Consider the following 19,995-nt stretch of genomic DNA (forward strand, 5'->3'; position numbering starts at 1 on the left):
ACCTGCTGCCATTTTTCTGCAGCCCAGTTCCTATGTTTTCGTGGATAGTTGAGTTGCTTAGCCTTGTTTCCATGTCGGAGGTATGGCATAAAGACCACTTCTGGACAGATTTCATTGGACAGTAGATGGATGTACTTGGGTCCTACTGGTTTCAGCCAGTTCTGTGCTGATGACACTGTTGGACAACTTGCAATGTTGAAGGGAAGTAAACATGATGTGTATTTCATCTGCTGCATTAAGTTTCCTTGGCTGACCACTGCATTATTGTCCTCAGTGTTGCCTGTTTCTTTGTGCTTCTTCAAAAGAGCTTGAACAGCACATCCTCTAACCCCAGTCTGCTTTGAAATCTTTGCCTGGGAGGAACCTTGCTGATGCAGTATTACTACCTTGTGTCTTGTTGCGGTGTTCACTCTTGCCATGGTGGCCTGTGTCATGAAACTATTTTCCACAAACTCACCTTATGCCGCGTACACACGAGCGGACTTTCTATCCTACTTGGTCCGGCACACTTTCCGACGGACTTTGTCCGCCAGGTGCGCCGGACTTTAAAACGGACGGACTTGCCCACACACGCCGGGACTTTCCGGCGGGCTAAGTCCGCCCGTCTTTCCGACGGACTTTCGCCGGAGTTCCGGCGGACTTTCAGAATGAACGGACTTGCCCACACACGGACAAGTCCGTTCATTTTGAACGTGACTCAGGTGCGACGGGACTAGAAAAGGATGTCAATCTTGCCGCTTTTATCGGCGAGATTGACACCTTACTAGCCCCGTCGCGGGGCATACCAGGCCCTTAGGTCTGGTATGGATTATAAAGGGGAACCCCGCTACGCCGAAAAAACGGCGTGGGGTCCCCCTAAAATCCATACCAGACCCCGATCCGAGCACGCAGCCTGGCCGGTCAGGAAAGGGGGTGGGGACGAGCGAGCGCCCCCCCCCTCCTGAACCGTACCAGGCCGCATGCCCTCAACATGGGGGTGGGTGCTTTGGGGGAGGGGGGCGCCCTGCGCCCCCCCCCCCAAGCACCTTGTCCCCATGTTGATGAGGACAAGGGCCTCTTCCTGACAACCCTGGCCGTTGGTTGTCGGGGTCTGCGGGCGGGGGCTTATCGGAATCTGGGAGCCCCCTTTAATAAGGGGGCCCCCAGATCCCGGCCCCCCACCCTATGTAAATGAGTATGGGGTACATGGTACCCCTACCCATTTACCTAGGAAAAAAGTGTAAGTAATAAAACACACTACACAGGTTTTTAAAATATTTTATTAAACAGCTCCGGGGGGGGGGATCTTCCTCCGGCTTCGGGGGTCTTCTTCCGGCTTCGGGGGTCCCTCCGCTTCATCTTCTCCCGGCGTCCGGTTGGTTCTTCTCCGCTCTCTTCTCCCGGTGTTCCTGTTCTTCGGCCGGCTCCTCTGCTGTCTTCAATTAGCTCTCTTGCCAGCAGAGGTCCGGACTTCTGGGCTTCTGGGCTTCTGGGCTTCTCTTCCCCAGATGTTGACACGACGCTCTCTCCTGCTGGACTGCTCTCCGAGGGCTGCGTTGTGACTTATATAGGCGGAGACCCCGCCCCCTTTTGATGTCACAGTCCCTGGGCATGCTGGGACTGTGACGTTTTAGGGGGCGTGGTCAACATCACCCAGTGACCACGCCCCCTAAAACGTCACAGTCCCAGCATGCCCAGGGACTGTGACATCAAAAGGGGGCGGGGTCTCCGCCTATATAAGTCACAACGCAGCCCTCGGAGAGCAGTCCAGCAGGAGAGAGCGTCGTGTCAACATCTGGGGAAGAGAAGCCCAGAAGCCCAGAAGCCCAGAAGCCCAGAAGCCCAGAAGTCCGGACCTCTGCTGGCAAGAGAGCTAATTGAAGACAGCAGAGGAGCCGGCCGAAGAACAGGAACACCGGGAGAAGAGAGCGGAGAAGAACCAACCGGACGCCGGGAGAAGATGAAGCGGAGGGACCCCCGAAGCCGGAAGAAGACCCCCGAAGCCGGAGGAAGATCCCCCCCCCCGGAGCTGTTTAATAAAATATTTTAAAAACCTGTGTAGTGTGTTTTATTACTTACACTTTTTTCCTAGGTAAATGGGTAGGGGTACCATGTACCCCATACTCATTTACATAGGGTGGGGGGCCGGGATCTGGGGGCACCCTTATTAAAGGGGGCTCCCAGATTCCGATAAGCCCCCGCCCGCAGACCCCGACAACCAACGGCCAGGGTTGTCGGGAAGAGGCCCTTGTCCTCATCAACATGGGGACAAGGTGCTTTGGGGGGGGGGGCGCAGGGCGCCCCCCTCCCCCAAAGCACCCACCCCCATGTTGAGGGCATGCGGCCTGGTACGGTTCAGGAGGGGGGGGGGGCGCTCGCTCGTCCCCACCCCCTTTCCTGACCGGCCAGGCTGCGTGCTCGGATCGGGGTCTGGTATGGATTTTAGGGGGGACCCCACGCCGTTTTTTTCGGCGTAGGGGCTTCCTTTTATAATCCATACCAGACCTAAGGGCCTGGTATGCCCCGCGCTCGCCGCAATAGGAAAATGTGTTTTTCCTATTGCAGCGAGCGTGAGATGCAATACCCTGCCCTCGTGTTGTATCTGGTCCGTCGGACCAGCCTACACACGAGCGGGCTTTCCGTCGGACCAGCACACACACGAGCGGACTTTCCGCCCGAAACTGAGTCCGGCGGAAAGATTTAGAACTTTCTTCAAATCTAGGTCCGGCGGGCTTTTGGGAAAAAGTCCGCCGGAAAAGTCCGCCGGTGCCTACACACGGGCGGATTGTCCGGCACACTCTGGTCCGCCGGACCAAGTATGCCGGAAAGTCCGACCGTGTGTACGCGGCATTAGAAGCAGATTTTGGCTGTTCCTCATCCTGTTTTAAACCTCCTACACAGCTGTTTCTGTTTTAGTTCATTACTGTGTCTCAACCTACTGTAATATTCAGGGGATGTAGCACCTTGGGACCACATGCAACAGCCAGTAACTTAAACATAAATGTCTTTATTTTTCTTTAGGCAAACACAAAAGAGCTTCCAGCAGCAAAACAAACTTCAGAAAACGCAACATAAAAAAGTATGCTTAGCTTCAGCACAAATCAAACTATTGAATAAGCTAAAGTAAAGGATGGCTTTACCGCAGGGTTACCAGCGTCCAGCTTCAGACATTTTGTAGCACACATGCAACACAGAGCCAGGTCTCCTCTCAACTACACACACTGCCACCATTTGTGGCTCTGCCTCTCCTCTACCGGGCAGCAGCAGTGAGATAGTCCAGCAAGGGGCATCGGCAAGCCCTCTCTGAAGCCCATAACACATCTGTGCATCTGCAGCTGTCCCTCTGTGTCCACCCTGCGTGCTGTGCAGGGAGGTTCTAGAGGGAGCAGTGCTGCTGTCACTTGTAGCACAGAGGTCGGGCTTCTGTGTTTACAAGTGACAGTAAAGAATGGTGACAGTGAATCTGGCCAGCCCGGACCTATATTAATCATCAAGGACTGGTGCTGCAGCTCCAATAGCCCCTACGTTAATCTGGCCCTGACAAACACATAAGTGGTCCATATAGTGAACTTGGTGTTGAGTTATTCACTTTAAGGTCATCACAGAGGACAGGGGGCACTCTTTACGTCTACAGGAAAGAGATTTCATCTCCAAATACAGAAAGATTTCTTCACAGTAAGAGCTGTGAAAATGTGGAATAGACTCCCTCCAGAGGTGGTTCTAGACAGCTCAGTAGATTGCTTTAAAAAAGGCCTGGATTCTTTCCTAAATGTGCATAATATAAACTGGGTACTAATATTTACAGGTAAAGTTGATCCAGGGAATATTACTTTTCGGGGAATCGGAAAGGAATTTATTCCCCTGCTGTAGCAAACTGGATCATGCTTTACTGGGGTTTTTTGCCTTCCTCTGGATCAACTGTGGGTATAGAATTGTATATATTGGATTGTAAGATTTTTTTTTTTTTTTTTTATTGGTTTTTTATTGGTTGAACTAGATGGACTTGTGTCTTTTTTTTCAACCTGACTATGTAACTATATATATATATATATATATATATATATATATATATATATATATATATATGGCAGAATTGATCATTTTTGACCATTTTTCAGAGAATATGAATGATAACACACAAACTTTTCTTTCACTCATGGTTAGTGTTTGGCTGAAGCCATTTATTGTCAATCATAATGGCAACAGAAACTACCCAAATGACCCTGATCAAAAGTTTACATACCCTGGTGATTTTGGCCTGATAACATGCACACAATTTGACACAAAGCGGTTAGAATGGTTATTAAAGGTAACCACCCTCACCTGTGATCTGTTTGCTTGTAATTAGTGTGTGTGTGTGTGTATAAAAGGTCAATGAGTTTCTGGACTCCTGACAGACCTTTGCATCTTTCACCCAGTGCTGCACTGATGTTTCTGGATTCTGAGTCATGGGGAAAGCAAAAGAATTGTCAAAGGATCTGCGGGAAAAGGTAGTTGAACTGTATAAATGAGGGGTTCTGTTGAAACCAAACCACGGTCAGGTAGACCAACTAAAATTTTAGCCAAATTTGCCAGGAAAATTGTTCGGGATGCAAACTGTGTATATATTGCAGCTTATCGTCCTTATAGGTGGTGGCTGCCTTCTTTTCCCCCCTTTATTTTCAACTGGTAATCCAGCAAATAACAAATGACTTGTCCCTAAGTGTATACTTCAAATTTCTCCACTGTATCTATAGAAGCAGCCTTGCTGTCACCCAGACTTTTTTTTGGCTATCTGTGTCCAATTAGGTAGATTTCCATTCACTTCCTGGGGTAATGCCATCTTAGCTGTCAAAACTAGTTCCCCAATTGTAAGATTTCCCTCCATTCCTGTTTTGATAACAATAGTTGTTGATTATCCCTCACTTTTAGAGTGACAATGATCAGTATGACAAATATAACCATCCATACAAAGTTTGTTCAGTACATCAAACTTCATTCGGACTGTTCACACCTATGTGAATTGGATGTGGGTTTTCCCGTATTCAATTTGCATGACAGGAGATTGTGACTGGCTTTCAATGGAGCCGGTTTACACAGCTGCGGAGCAAATTGCACAGAGTTCTGAATTCAGGCAAAAATTCAGGCCTGATTCGTCCCTCAAACGGTGAACAGGGACACACCGGACCCTGCTGTCAGCCGCATCCCTCTTAGGTGTGAACCTAGCCTTAGAAAGGGAGATGGATCTTGCACTCCTACAAATAATAACCTAGGTTCAATGGGGAACAGATGAGTTAATACTGTTTGTTCCAGGACAAATATAGAGGTGAATCTCCCTAAGGGCTCGTTCACATGTGTGGCAGAGCTGAGCGCCCCTATGAAAAGTGATCCAAAGTGAATTGCTCTTCAGAGGTGTTTGGCAGGCATGTCCCCTGCTCACTATCTGCTATAGCCATCGAAGTGACAACCCACTGCATCAAAACTGTGTACGTTGCATGTGGTTACAGGGCAGTTGCGGAGCAGCCCCATCCATTTGAATGCATCACGGCCATATTATGGCTATATTGCTGTGTTTAGGTGGGCAGCAGAGGAGCCATAAAATTGCAGCTCAACTGCCTGCTTTTACTGTCACCAATGTGAACAAGCTCTAAGCCCTGGTTCACATTGGTACGATTTGACATGTCAAATTGCATGCCAAATCAATGGCAATTGCCGGCAATGGCAACGTCCTAATTGGAGCGAAGCTGCATTTGCAGCGCCACCCTGATTTCTGTTTTACTTTTTGCGATTTTGGGCTACGATTTACATTGACATCTGTGCAGAAACCTGCACAGATGTCTCTGAAATTGCGGCCGAAATCAGGACTGACATGCGGGAGTGAAATTGTGTGGGTTCAGCTGAACTCACACAGCTTCATTCCTGCAGCTCAGTGTGAACCTGGGCTAATAGACAATAAAAATATGATGGGATTCTGGCTTTAAAGGAGAAATTTGGGAATACAAAAAAACAAACACCTATACTCACCTTGCTGCTGCAGCATTGATCTGAATATTGTCCCCTACTGGCTCTCAGCCTGAGAAATGAGGATGATCACAGGACCACTGATCACTCAGTTCTTGGTCTTCCTGGAGAAAAGAATGGTGACTGTCAGTCACCGCTCTGCTCCTCCAGCTCTTACTGGAGAGCCGGACTGTGGAGGGGGTGGGAGTGGCTGGGTCAGGCTCTCAACGGCACTCTGAGAAGCTGAGCCAGCTGCGCATCAAGCATCTGGGTGGACTGTCAGGATCCTTCCAGAGCCTGGAGCTTTTGATGTCAGAACCTGCTGTCGGCTGATTCTGGGTCACAGGAGAGCACTAGTAAATCCACTGCTGTGACTCACAAGAGAAGTATGACCAGAAACGATTTGGCCATACTTCTTTAAATACACTTTAATATAATATTGACAGATTATGGAGACCCTTTAGAATGGCATGTTCACCAAATAGCAAGGTTAACTTGTTGAGAAAAGACGCAAAGTGATTTTCTCACCTTTTAGGTGCCCACATCGGTTTTCTGCCATCGTGTTGGCACACGATGACATCATGGTTGTCCTGAGAGACTTGATGGCTGTGTATTGAATGCCCAGCGATGTAAAAACTAGCAGCACAAGGACTTTCCATGAACACTCCATCATTCAGAATTTACATAGCTTCAGTTTCATGTCCAGCGTTCCTGTGCGACATACAGAGATCACAAACCATTACTTCAAGGTGCACCCCCATTTTCACACTAATACAAATTAAAGGGGTCTTTGACTTTTTACCTAAGAAAATCAATAAAAATGGACCAAATGGGGGATTAGAATTTAATGCAAACCATAAAGCATACAGGTTTTTACAGGTGTAGTTTTCTGAAAAGTGAGCATTGGGTCGAGGAGAAGTTACATAAAAACGGAAAATTGTATACTTACCTTCCGTAATTTTCCTTTCCTGACGCATCCCATGGCAGCACACACATTGGGTTGTGACTCCGCCTCCACAACCTGATAGGACTGGTTAGCTATAAGTTTTGAAGAGGAGTCCACCGCTGTATTCTTAGTAACTATCACCTTAGAAGGGTGGGATTTTTGTGTGCTGCCATGGGATGCGTCAGGGAATGAAAATTACGGAAGGTAAGTATACAATTTTCCGTTTTCCTGACGCATCATGGCAGCACAAACATAGGGAAATAACTCGCTACATGGGTGGGTGCTTTCAGAATATTTTATTTACTCAATTGCAAGGCATAGAAGAGTTAGTTTGGATGATTGATCTCCCGAACTCAATCGTAGTTAGTTGAGCCGGATCTATTCTGTAATGTGACATGAACGTGGTTTTGGAAGACCAAGTTGCTGCCTTGCAAATGGTTTCTGCTGACACTCTACAGTACGCTGCCCAGGAGGTGGCCACTGCTCTGGTCGAGTGGGCCTTCAATCCATCTGGGATTGGGAGTGATTGTATAAGGTATGTCCTTTTGATAATTTTAATTAGCCAAGTCACTATTGTTCTTGAGGAAGCTGCTTGCCCCCTTTTGGGGCCATGCGGAATGACTAGCAGGTTTTCGGTCTTCCAGAACGGTCTAGTAACTTCTAGGTAGGAAGAAATTATAGATTTAATGTCCAAGGGATGTGCATGTCCCTCGTTAGAGAGGAAGACTGGAAGATTGATTTCTGAGTTAAAGTGGAAGGCAGATGCGACTTTTGGTATAAACTGTTCCGATGGTCTGAGGACGACTCTATCCGGATAAAGACTAAATGCGGTTCCTTGATTAGCAGAGCTTGCAGCTCTGAGACTCTCTTGGCAGATGTTATTGTGATGAGGAATGACATCTTGAGCGTTAAATCCCATAAGTATATTGATTCAAGAGGAAAGAACGGTTCTTTCGACAGAGCTTCTAGAACGATGGATAAGTCCCAGGGCAGAAAGACTGGTTTCCTGGGTGGCCTTATCTTCAGGCATGCCTTTAGGAACTGAATTATGAGGGGGTCTAATGCCCATCTGGTTCCCATCATTGCGGATAGGGCAGAGACTTGTAACTTTAGAGTGCTCGAACATAGGCCCCTTTCTAGGCCTAGTTGCAGGAACACTAGAATATGAGAAACTGACGGAGATAGTGGATCCCAAGACTGCTGCTGAGCAAAAGCGGTGAAACGGTCCCAGATCCTGTTATACGTGCTGTTTGATCTTTTTCTGGCCTGTTGTAGTGTGGTCACTACTCTAAGTGAACATCCTTGATCCAGCAGCCTTTCCCTTTCAACCTCCAGGCCGTTAGGTGTAGACGCTCGGGTGCCGGGTGTAGGAATCGACCCTGTGAGAGCAAATCCGTGCTCACTGGAAGCGGAAGCGGCTCCCCTGTGTTCAACTGTAATATGGTCGTGAACCAAGGTCTTCTTGGCCAGAATGGCAACACTGCTATGACCGTGGATGTCGAATTCCTCAGTCTGGCTAGAAATCTGGCTATTAGTGGTATAGGGGGAAAAATGTAACCGAGGTGAAATTTCCACGGGTGGTGAAGGCAGTCAATCCCTGCTGCTGTCGGGTAGTCGGCCCTCGCTAGGAATCGGGGACATTTGTTGTTCTCCGGGGTTGCCGCTAGATCTATATCGGGGGTTCCCCATCTGCGAGTAAGGAGAGTGAAGGCTTGTGGACTGAGAGACCACTCGTTGTTTGATATAAACATTCTGCTCAAGTCATCCGCTAGTTGATTTTGTATTCCCGGAACATAGATCGCCTTCAAGTTCACCAGGTGGACCTGAGCCCATTCGAATATGGGTCGGACATCTTCCATGAGCTTTTTGCTCCTGGTACCCCCTTGTTTATGGATGTAGTTCACCGCCACAGTGTTGTCCATACATAGGAGAATGGTCTTCCCTGCTAGGAAAGGCCCGAATGCTAGGATGGCCTGCCAGGCGGCCCTGAGCTCCAGGACATTTGAGACTATTCCCTGTGGGCGAAAGGACCAACGTCCCTGTGCTCCCTGATGCTGGTAATGTGCTCCCCATCCCTGGAGGCTGGCGTCTGTCGTAACTATTTCTGGTAATGGAGGAACTATGGGTCAATGGCGTGTTAGATTGCTGACTCGTGTCCACCACCATGCGGATCTCTTTACTGCCTGGCTGATGACTATTCGCTGGCTCATTGAAGACCCGTTCCATTGTGACAGGAATGAGTTTTGGAAGATCCTTGATTTCCACCAGGACCACTGGACCATTAGGAAGGTGGAAGAGCCCAGGATGCTCAGACACATTCTGGCAGAAAGGTGTTCCGCCGCCAAGAGGTTCTTTATTTTGTGAACCAATGGTCCTATCTTCTCTTGGGGGAGTCCGACCGTATTTGAGTTGGTGTCCAATTCGGCGCCTAAGAAGATCATTCTTTGCGTTGGGATCAGGCTGCTCTTTTCCTAGTTTATTATCCAGCCGAATTGTTGAAGTGTGGAAATTAGAATCACTCGATGTGTTTGTTGGCTGTCGGCCAGAAGGATAATGTCGTCGAGATAGTGGAGGACTCTTAGTCCTATTTCTCTCAGATGTGCTATTACCGGTAGCAAGACCTTTGTAAAGGTTCTGGGGGCCGTAGATATTCCAAACGGGAGGCTTTTGAACTGAAGGTGCTGGCAACCTATTGCAAAGCGTAGGTATTTCTGGAAGGTTTGATGTACCGGAATATGCAGACAGGCGTCAGACAAATCGACGGAGAGCATCCAGTCCTTTGTTCCTATAGCTAGTAATATGGACTGGAGGCTCTCCATCTTGAAGGACTCGACTGAAATTGTTTCGTTTAGGTTTTTCAAATCTAGTAACGGTCTCAAATCTCCCGTCTTCTTTGCTACTAGAAAAAGCGGAGAATAGAATCCCATGCCTCTTTGTTCCTTCTATAATTGCTTGTTTCTGTAACAGTTCCAGAATATAACTGGCTAGAATTTTTTTCTTTGGAAGAGAAGATGGAGGCCTGGTAGGTCGGTAGTGATCTTTGGGAGGTTTGTGCTTGAACGTCCATCTGTGACCTTCTTGGATGGTGGAAATCATCCAGGGGTCTTTTATTCGGTTTGACCATACATGAGCAAATAGCCTCAACCTCGCTCCTACTATTGCGGGCTGGGCGTGCGTGCCATCAAAAAGATTTCTGCTGTTCTCCTGAAATGGGGATTTTCTGTTTCTGCACCCTCATAAAGGACGGTTGGGGATTTTGCCAATTGCACTTGAATTCCTTCCCGGGTCTGTAAGATCTTGCCTCTCGGTATCTTTCCGGCAGGTGGCGTCTAAAAGGTGGATTTCTTTGCTGTTTGGGTCTTCTATCGGAAGGAATGAGACCCGATTTCCCTCCTGTAACCTTCGAGATTGCTGTATCAAGCTTAGGACCAAATAAGTTGGTGCCGTCGTAGGGGATTCTGCACCAAGTTGATTTAGAAGTCGCATCTGCGACCCAGGGTTTTAACCACAGTGCTCTCCTAGACATTACTGATGCCAACATCGCCCTTGCTGATGATCTTATTATATCAACCGCGGCTTCCGCCACGAAGTCTCCTGCTAGGCTGAGTTCTTGCGTAGCTGAAATTATTTTTTTTTTTGGTCCGCTGCTTCCAGCAACAGTTTTTCAATGTTGGATGCCCAGCATGTAATCGCTCTGCCGACCGCAGCCAGAGTGATTGCTGGCCTGCATGCTCCTCCTGCTGCTGAATAGGCCTTTTTAAGATCGAGATCTATTTTCCGATCCATTACATCCCTGAAGGTCACGGCATCCTTAATCAGAAGCGTTACATGTCGCGCCAAGCGCATTAATGAGGAATCCACCACAGGAGCTGAGATTAGAGGATTTACCATTGGTTCCCTTAATGGGTAGAGTTTAGCTATCCTGTTATTTAGACCTGATTTCTTATCTGGTTTCTGCCATTCATCCTTTACTAATTCGTCGAGCTCTTCGATAAAAGGGAAAGTTTCAGGGTCCTTTTTCAGGTTAGGAAAATACTTTCTTAACTTGCGTGGGGCGTCCTTCTCCTCCTCCCAACCAATTGCCTCTTTTACGGATTTTGTAAAAGGATCTATGAGTGCAAAATCAAACGAAGTGGGCATTGGATTTTCGTCCTCTTCTGGGGACTCTTCTTGTAGAATCTGAGAGGCTGACGGGGAAAGATCTTGGGGTGTATAGGAAGTTGAGGCCACTAAAGGTTGTCTGATGGGTTCCTGTGCCACTTGCATGATAGATTCTTTTACTGACTCCCTTATTATGTTGGACGCTTCCCTAGCATCCATTTCCTTATCATGAGTTGCTTCGTCAAAACAGATTTGGCAGACTAATTTACTAGGCAATGCTACTGCCCCGCAGACCCAGCAGGCGTTCGCCGCAGGCTGGGTACGCCGGTCATCACAAGGTTGACGGGATGAAGCCTCATCTCTGTGGTGATGGGAGGAGGTTCTTGACCTACTTCTTCGGGACGGGGAGTGTCTTGAAGGTGAGCGGTCCTTGCGTTTGGAGTGCGCTGACCTTGATGATCTGCCGGAGCTACCAGAATGAGATAGCATTAGTGGCGAGGCTCTCTTTTTCTCCTCTTCACTACTTACCCAGTGTATGCCCCCTTACCTTGCAGCTCGTGGATGGTCTGCTGGAGCAGCAGCCTCCATGGAAGGAGATAGAGTGTACCTAAAAGAATGGATTTTTAAAATAAGAGGTGTCAAGTCATGCAGTGCTGGAAGAAAAAAAGGGGGGGGGGGGGGTGAAAACTCACCAGTGTCAGAGATAGAGTATGGTCACAAGGCAGCACTGTGGGGGATGGAAAAACCGAGTGGTATGAAGCTCTTGCCTTCACAGGGGCTAAAAGACAGAAATTTCGTTTTTTAAATAGGCTGCCGTTGCGGTGGCACTGACGTCACGCCCGCGCATGCGCAGTAGCCATTTGCGGCGCCCGGCGCCATCTTGGAACCTGGCGTAAACAGGATACTGCCTGAGTCAGATCCTGTGCGCCCTTGAGCCGGCGCCATGATGGGAAAGTGGATGCCGAGGGACTACAGAGCCCAGCGCGCCCGGGATAACCATACACAGGCCGAAATATATACAGGGGATTTTCAGGCAAGAAAGATGTGTGTGCTGACAGAGAAAAGAAAGAGAGAAAAGCATGGAGACCGCTGCAAATGTCACAAAAACCTGTTTAAGGTTTGTAAGGTACAAATGATTCTTTACATACCCCTGAGAACACCAGAATGGGGTTCCCTGCATAGAGCTCATTTAGAGACTGTACAGTCAGGGCTTCCAACTAGGAGAGGCTGAACCTAGCTGGGGCGAAGCGGTAAGGGGTTTCCGAGCTTTTACCAGTCCAACCATCTAGGTGAGGGAAAAAAAGGAGAATACAGCAGTGGACTCCTCTTCAAAACTTATAGCTAACCAGTCCTATCAGGTTGTGGAGGCGGAGTCACAACCCAATGTGTGTGTTGCCATGATGCGTCAGGAAAGGAAGGTTGAATTACTTTTCCCATTGTCCTTGTTGCTCTAGTGTATTTATTCTCTCTCTTCATTTTGATGGAGCTGTACTTTAAACCTAAACAACTAAATTGACAGTCAAAATGCATATACTTTAAGGCTCTTTTGCTTGCAATCAGATTTAAAAATCTGTCCACCCAGTCCTGGGGTAGTCACAGTCCTGCCACAGCACAACCAGGTTGTTGACCTGATATTTCACTGCAACAGTAAGACGGTGCACCTTTTGTCACTTCCCATGCCCTAGCCAGTGATTGGACAGTGAAAGAGTAGCAGACTGCAGATACATTATGAATGTACACAGTAAGTGCTGTACAGTAGATTGCACACCTCAGCGCACAACAATGGGCACAGTATGATGTGCTGTCTGTTGAGAAAAGTGTCATGCACGTTTTTTTATCCTTTGTGGTACATTAACTGCTACTTAATAATGAATGGGCTTCTTTAATGCAGCACACATTAACGCATGCCATACGCACATTAACACAGCTCTTGCTTTGTACTTTATGGAGGTCTGAGAGTGACCTACCTGTATGAACATTCTGCAATTCATTGATTGTTCTCCTTCCTATTGCTGAACCGTGCCTGATAATATGCTATAGCTTGCTTGCATTCATGGCTATGCCGCTCCATTATTTCTAAACTACTCTGCATGCTTCCTATATGGTATATCACTAATACAATGCCATAGGGTGTGAAGCCACTTTCCCCATACTGCTATTGGCAACCATAGTACTGCACTAATCACTTAGGCTTAAACAGTGCATTGGGGTAGATTTACTAAAGACATATAGAATGTGCACTTTGCAAAGTGCCGTTGCTCCAGAGCTTAGTAAATGATGCAAAGCTTCATTTTGCAAAGAATATCCAATCACATGCAAGGATAATAAAAAAAAACATTTTGCTTGCACATGATTGGATGATGGAAGTCAGAAGAGCGCTCCCTCATTTACTAAGCTCTGGAGCAACTGCACTGGCAAAGGTGCACAGTCTATTTGCCTTTAGTAAATCAACTCCAATGCCCTGTTTAAGTGATTCGTGCAGTACTATGGTTGCCAAAAGCAGTATGGGGAAAGTGGCTTCACACCCTATGGCATTGTATTAGTAATATACCATGGCCCTGTAATGTCAAATATGCGACAATTGTTTGGGAGGATTCATAATACAGTCCCTAATGCTAATTCCATATGGTGACGGTTTGCATTCTATCACTTGGGGTTCATGAATGTGTGTATGACATCTAGATGTACCCTTTTGTACTAAGACAACGTTGTCTTTTTTATGGTGGTGGAAGTTGGTTATTTTTATTATCTATTTATATTTTGTGAACTAATAAAAGGTTTTTTAATTTTATTTGGATTGAGTAGTAAATAATTTCGGTTTACTCAAGCCCCGGAGGCCCAGGCGCAAGGTCCCTTTCTGGCAGATTCTCCTATCTGCCAATTTTTGTGTATGCTGGTAGTTTGACAATGGAACAGCACTTTTTACACTATTAGTGAGTGGGCAAGTGACTGCGGGGTTAGGTTAGTAACCCATGTATATGCAGTCCCTTTGTTTTTATTTATTTTTTTATTATTTATTTATTATATATTTATTTATTTTTTGGCTAACGTATGTTGCCACAAGGCATAATAACTCCCCTGTTCTATGTGCAGTGCATTGCAAGGCCATTCACTGTGACTAACACCAAAATGCACTGTACAGTAAAATGCATACCTCAGAGCACAACAATGTACATATCATTTTAGAATTAGAGTTGATTGTATCACCACAAAGTGGTACTGTGGATACAAGAACAATCAAAAATGTGCCATGTCCTAATTAATTGGAATACTATTCGAGAACAATGATGTTGGACTTTATAGGCACTTAAAGGGGTTGTAAACCCTTGGGGGATTTCACCTTAATGCATTCTATGCATTAAGGTGAAAAACCTCCTTTAGTGTAGCAGACCCCCAGAACCCCCCTTTTACTTACCTGAACCCTGTCTTTCCAGTGCTGGGGACGAGCACACCCACTCCAGCCGGTGTCTCAGGTCCAGATTAGATAGATTGATAGCAGTGCAGCCATTGGCTCCCGCTACTGTCAATCAAATCGACGCGTGGGGCATTGCTGAGTCCTGCTGTCTGTGTCAATGGACGTAGCAGCAGGACTCAGGACTTTAAATATCGTGTCTGGGGGGTGTCCTTAGTATGTTTGTAAAGTAGCACATCTTTCCCATGTTTATAACAGTGCCACAGCAAAATGTCATTTAAAACTTCTGTATTTAAAAGCGGCTGTAATGTATTGTCGGATCCCGGCAATATAGATAAAAATACAAAAAAAAAACTAAGAAAAATAGCGTGGATGTCCCCCCTAAATCCATACCAGGCCCTTCAGGTCTGCTATGGATATTAAGGGGAACCCTGCACCAAAATTAAAAAAAAATGGCGTGGCCCCCAGGCACTATATACTCTGAACAGCAGTATATATATATACTATATGGCCTGCCCTATATACTCTGCAGAAAATTGGGACTTAGGTGTCGGTGGTACCAGAACACTGTAAGCCCTCACATTTACTCTTGTTGGGCTCAAAAACGGGCCCTGCTGTGAAATATTATATCAAAAGTTGTAATTACATGCCCCTGTTAACCTCCCTGGCGGTATGATTATTTCAGATTTTAGGTGCTGAAAGCGGTACAATTATTTTGCATGAAAATGTGGTGTTTTATATTGTAGGCCTGTAATTCTTAGGAATAATTCACTTAAATGTGTCCAAACCAGAGTCTAGTAGACATCCCGGGTATGATAAAGTTTGAAAAATGAAATCATAAATTATGATATAATAAATAACTATAAATAATTATACCAAATAATAATATAATAATAATAAAAATTATTCAATAATGTAATCAAATCAAAAACACAGAAATTTGCTCAGTTGCAGAATTGTCACTGTCATTACTTTTCAGTGTTTGATGGCGGATCTCCCCACAAATCACTATCGCTCAATTCTGCAAGTGATTCTAATTTATTATAACTGTTTTCTAGCTGGTCTAAAACCACTTTTGATGTAAAGGGACGGTTTTGGTTGCTATGGACAATCTCCAGTTTCCTGGCAGAAAGAACAGTTTTTATAATATAAAACTGCATGCAGGACACTGGGCAGACCACTAGGGACAAAGGTGATGTGTAATTATTTGATACAGTACTGTAATCTGTAAGATTACAGTATACTGTATCTATACTGTGTGTTTTACTCTTTGAATTTGGCGCCGAACTCCGTCCCCATGCGTTGCAACGCTCGCAGGGAACGGAGCTCGGCACTGTAAATCGAGCGAGACACGGCGGCTCGCAGATCACAGCGGGGAGACATCGCAGGATCCAGGGGACAAGGTAAGTAACCTCTACAAGGATCCTGCGATGCAATCCCGAGTCTGGCTCAGGGTTACCGCTTTTGGTATTGAAAATCCACCCCGAGCCAGACTCGGGAATACCGCTAGGGGGGTTAAACAGGGGCGGAAAAATTGGGCCTTGGGTGGTGGTGGTAGTGCCACAATACTGTAGCCCCTCACAGATACTCTTGTTGGGCGCAGGAATGGGCCCTGCTGTGAAACATGACTGCCAGTTTCTTGTCCTTCTGTGGCACCCCCTCTCTCTAGGCTCACGTTACTCCCTTTCCCAACCTGGGAACCAACATCTGAGCCTTCAAATCGCAGCGCATCCTCCAGCAGCATATAACCGATACTGTGGTTGAATAATTCCGGGGACTCCTTCGTGCATGATGGTGGGGCTACAGAAGGAGTGCCTGTGGACAAGGAGCTGGTGGAATAGGGGGCTTTGGCAGCTGAGTTGGAAGGCAAACTACTCTGAGCCTGGGTGACAGAGGATGAGGAGGATGAGGATGGCTTCGTTATCCACTCCACCTACTCTTCTGCATGTTGTGGCTCAATAACATGGCCAGCAGCAGCAAAAAAAGACAAGCGTGCCCCACTGCCACCTGCAGAGGATGCACCATGTCCATGACCACCACTGTTGACTGCTTGCCCTCTTTTAGTGGCCTATGAGCGTCTGCCTCTCCTTGGTGGCCTTCCGGACATGATCTATTTTTGTTTTGCAACACCACACTACACTGTATTAGATACTGTGTACACCGCCTCAAGTGTATTAGAAAATGTACAACGGTTGCACTGTATTGTATACTGTGTACACCACCAGAAGTGTAGTAGAAACTGTACACACTGTATTAGATACTGTGTACACTGCCTGAAGTGTATTAGAAACAGTACAACATGGAATGCACATATATTAGACTGTATATATATATATATATATATATATATATATATAAAATTTTTTTTTTAAATACACCACCTGACGTCTATTAGAAACTGTACACACTGTATTAGATACTGTGTACACCGTTTGCACATACTGTGTACACCGCTTGCACTGTATTAGCAACTGTACAACGGCTGCACTGTATTGTATACTGTATACACCACCAGAAGTGTAGTAGAAACCGTACACACTGTATTAGATACTGTGTACACCACCAGAAGTGTATTAGAAACTGTACACACTGTATTAGATACCGTGTACACCACCAGAAGTGTATTAGAAACTGTACACACTGTATTAGATACTGTGTACACCGCCTGCACTGTATTAGCAACTGTACAATGGCTGCTCTGTATTGTATACTGTGTACACCACCAGAAGTGTAGTAGAAACTGTACACACTGTATTAGATACTGTGTACACCAGCTACACTGTATTGGCAACTGTACACCAGGGAATGCACTGGGATTTTCCCCCTTAATGACCAGGCCATTTTTTTTTTTGCATCGCTTTAACTGACACTAGCGCGGTCGTACGATACTGTACCCAAACAAAATTTACGTCCTTTTTTCCCCACAAATAAAGCTTTCTTTTGGTGGTATTTGATCACCTCTGCGTTTTATATTTATAAAAGAGCAACAATTTTGAAAAAAAACCCAATATTTTTCACTTTTTGTTATAATAAATATGCAAAAAAAAAAATTCTTCATCAGTTTAGGTCAATATGTATTCTACAAATTTTAGGTAAATAAATAACAAAAAAACGCAATAAGCGTATAACAATTGGTTTGCGCAAAAATGATAGCATTTACAAAATAGGGGATATATTTATGGCATTTTTATTATTATTTTTTTTTACTAGTAATGGCGGCAATCTGTGATTTTTAGCAGGACTGCGACATTGCGGCGGACAGATCGGACACTTTTGACACTTTCTTGGGACCATTGACATTTATACAGCAATCAGTGCTATAAAAATGCACTGATTACTGTGACTGTGTAAATGTCACTGGCAGGGAAGGGATTAACACTAGGGGGCAATCAAAGGGTTAAATGTGTTCCCTGGGAGGTGTTTCTAACTGTGGGGGATGGGACTGACTGCAGGAGAAGAGAGATCTCTGTTCCTAATCACTAGGAACAGCAGATCTCGCGCTCCTCCCCTGTCAGAACGGGGATCTGTCTGTTTATATTGACAGATCCTTATTCTGGCTCTCTTTCCCGCGATCGTGGGTGGCCGTTGGACATAGCAGCCGCCGGCCACGTGCATCGGGTCCCCTGCCACGCAGCAGGCGCACGCGCGTGTCTGCTATGTCTCTTAAAGGAGTCGACGTACAGCTACGATGATTCGCGGGGAGCTGACCTGCCGCAGTATAATGATGGCGGCTGGTGGGCAAGTGGGTAAAAAATTAAAACTTAGCACAGAATTGGTCTTTAACCACATCCGGACCGCCGCACGCCGATGTACGTCCAAACTTTAACGGTGGATATCGTTGTTATGGCAGCAGCTAGCTGCCATAACCTCGGTATCCCCGTTTTCGTGCGCCGGTCGGCTTTCTAATAAAAGTAGTCACTGCGGCGGATTCGCTGCAAGATCACTTTTATCGGTGGTGGGAGAGATCGCGTCCGTCTCCCTTCTGTGCCTGGAGACGAGTGAGGCTAAGATGGCGCCCACTTGTCTCCATGACACTGCTGGGCGGAAGCGACGTCAAAACGTCACTTCCGCCCATGCCTCTTAAAGGCATATTTTTTTCAATGTCATTTTTTTAAATGACTTTTTTTTTTTATTGCATTTTAGTGTAAATATGAGATCTGAGGTCTTTTTGACCCCAGATCTCATATTTAAGAGGTCCTGTCATGCTTTTTTCTATTACAAGGGATGTTTACATTCCTTGAAATAGGAATAAAAGTGACACAATTTATTTTATTTTTTTTAAACAGTGTAAAAATAAATAAAATAATGTAAAATAAATAATAAAAATAAAACATTTAAAAAAAAAAAACCCCCGTCCCAACGAGCTCGCGCGCAGAAGCGAACGCACACGTGAGTAGCGCCCGCATATGAAAACGGTGGTCAAACCACACATATAAGGTATCACCGTGATCGGTAGAGAGAGCGCAATAATTCTAGCCCTAGACCTCCTCTGTAACACAAAACATGCAACTTGTAGAATTTTTTAAACGTCGCCTATGGAGATTTTTGAGGGTAAAAGTTTGACGCCATTCCTCGAGCGGGCGCAATTTTGAAGCATGACATGTTGGGTATCAATTTACTTGGCGTAACATTATATTTCACAATATAAAAAAAAATGGGGCTAACTTTACTGTTATCTTATTTTTTTATTCAAAAAAGTGAATTTTTTCCAAAAAAAGTGCGCTTATAAGACTGCTGCGCAAATACAGTGCAAAAAAAAGTATTGCATCGAGCTCAATTTTTTTCTCTAGGGTGTTAGAAAAAAAAAACATATATAATGTTTGGGGGTTCTAAGTAATTTTCTAGCAAAAAAAACTGTTTTAAACATGTAAACACCTAAAATCCAAAACGAGGCTAGTTCTTTAGTGGTTAACCACTTGCCTACAAGGCACTTACACCCCCTACCTGCCCAGGCCATTTTCCAGCTTTCAGGGCTGTCGCACTTTGAATGACAATTGCGTGGTCATGCTACACTGTACCCAAATCAAATTTTTATCATTTTCTTTACATGAATAGAGCTTTCATTTGGTGGTATTTAATCACTGCTGGATTTTTTATTTTTCGCTTAAAAAAAAAAAAGACCAAAAAAAGTAAACATTTTTTTTTTTTTTAACTTAGTTTCTGTCACTATATTTTGTAATTAGGTAATTTTTCTCCTTCACTGATGTGCGCTGATGAGGTGGCGTTAGTGGACACTGATGAGGCAGCACTTATGGGCACTGATTAGGTGGCACTGATGAGGACGCACTAATATGCCGCACTTATGGGCACTGATAGGTGGCTCTGATATGTGGCACTGATGAGCACTGATAGGTGGTACTGATAGGCACCACTGGTGGGCACTGATAGGCGGCACTGGTGGGGAATGATAGGCACTGATAGGCGGCACGGATAGGCATTGATGGGTGGCACTGATGGACGACACTGATGGGCATTGATGGAGAGCAGTGATGGGCATTGATGGGCAGCACTGATAGGCGGGACTGATAGCCAGCACTGACTGGCATCACTAATGGGCACTGATTGGGGGCACTTGTGG

At 45.7% G+C, this 19,995-nt stretch overlaps 1 protein-coding gene across 2 annotated transcripts in view; it reads right to left on the reverse strand.

The window, feature by feature from the left end:
* The window catches only part of LOC141132618 (carbohydrate sulfotransferase 1-like), a 213,745-nt gene that overhangs the window by 24,022 nt on the left and 169,728 nt on the right, over positions 1 to 19,995 (reverse strand). For both annotated transcript variants that reach the window (XM_073621216.1, XM_073621215.1), the window contains one exon: positions 6,487 to 6,669. In XM_073621216.1, the coding sequence (XP_073477317.1) occupies positions 6,487 to 6,631 (145 nt within the window). In that variant the 5' untranslated portion in view covers positions 6,632 to 6,669. The remainder of the gene's footprint in view (positions 1 to 6,486; positions 6,670 to 19,995) is intronic.

Source organism: Aquarana catesbeiana, linkage group LG03 (assembly GCF_042186555.1).
Source record: "Aquarana catesbeiana isolate 2022-GZ linkage group LG03, ASM4218655v1, whole genome shotgun sequence".
Lineage (NCBI taxonomy): Eukaryota > Metazoa > Chordata > Amphibia > Anura > Ranidae > Aquarana > Aquarana catesbeiana.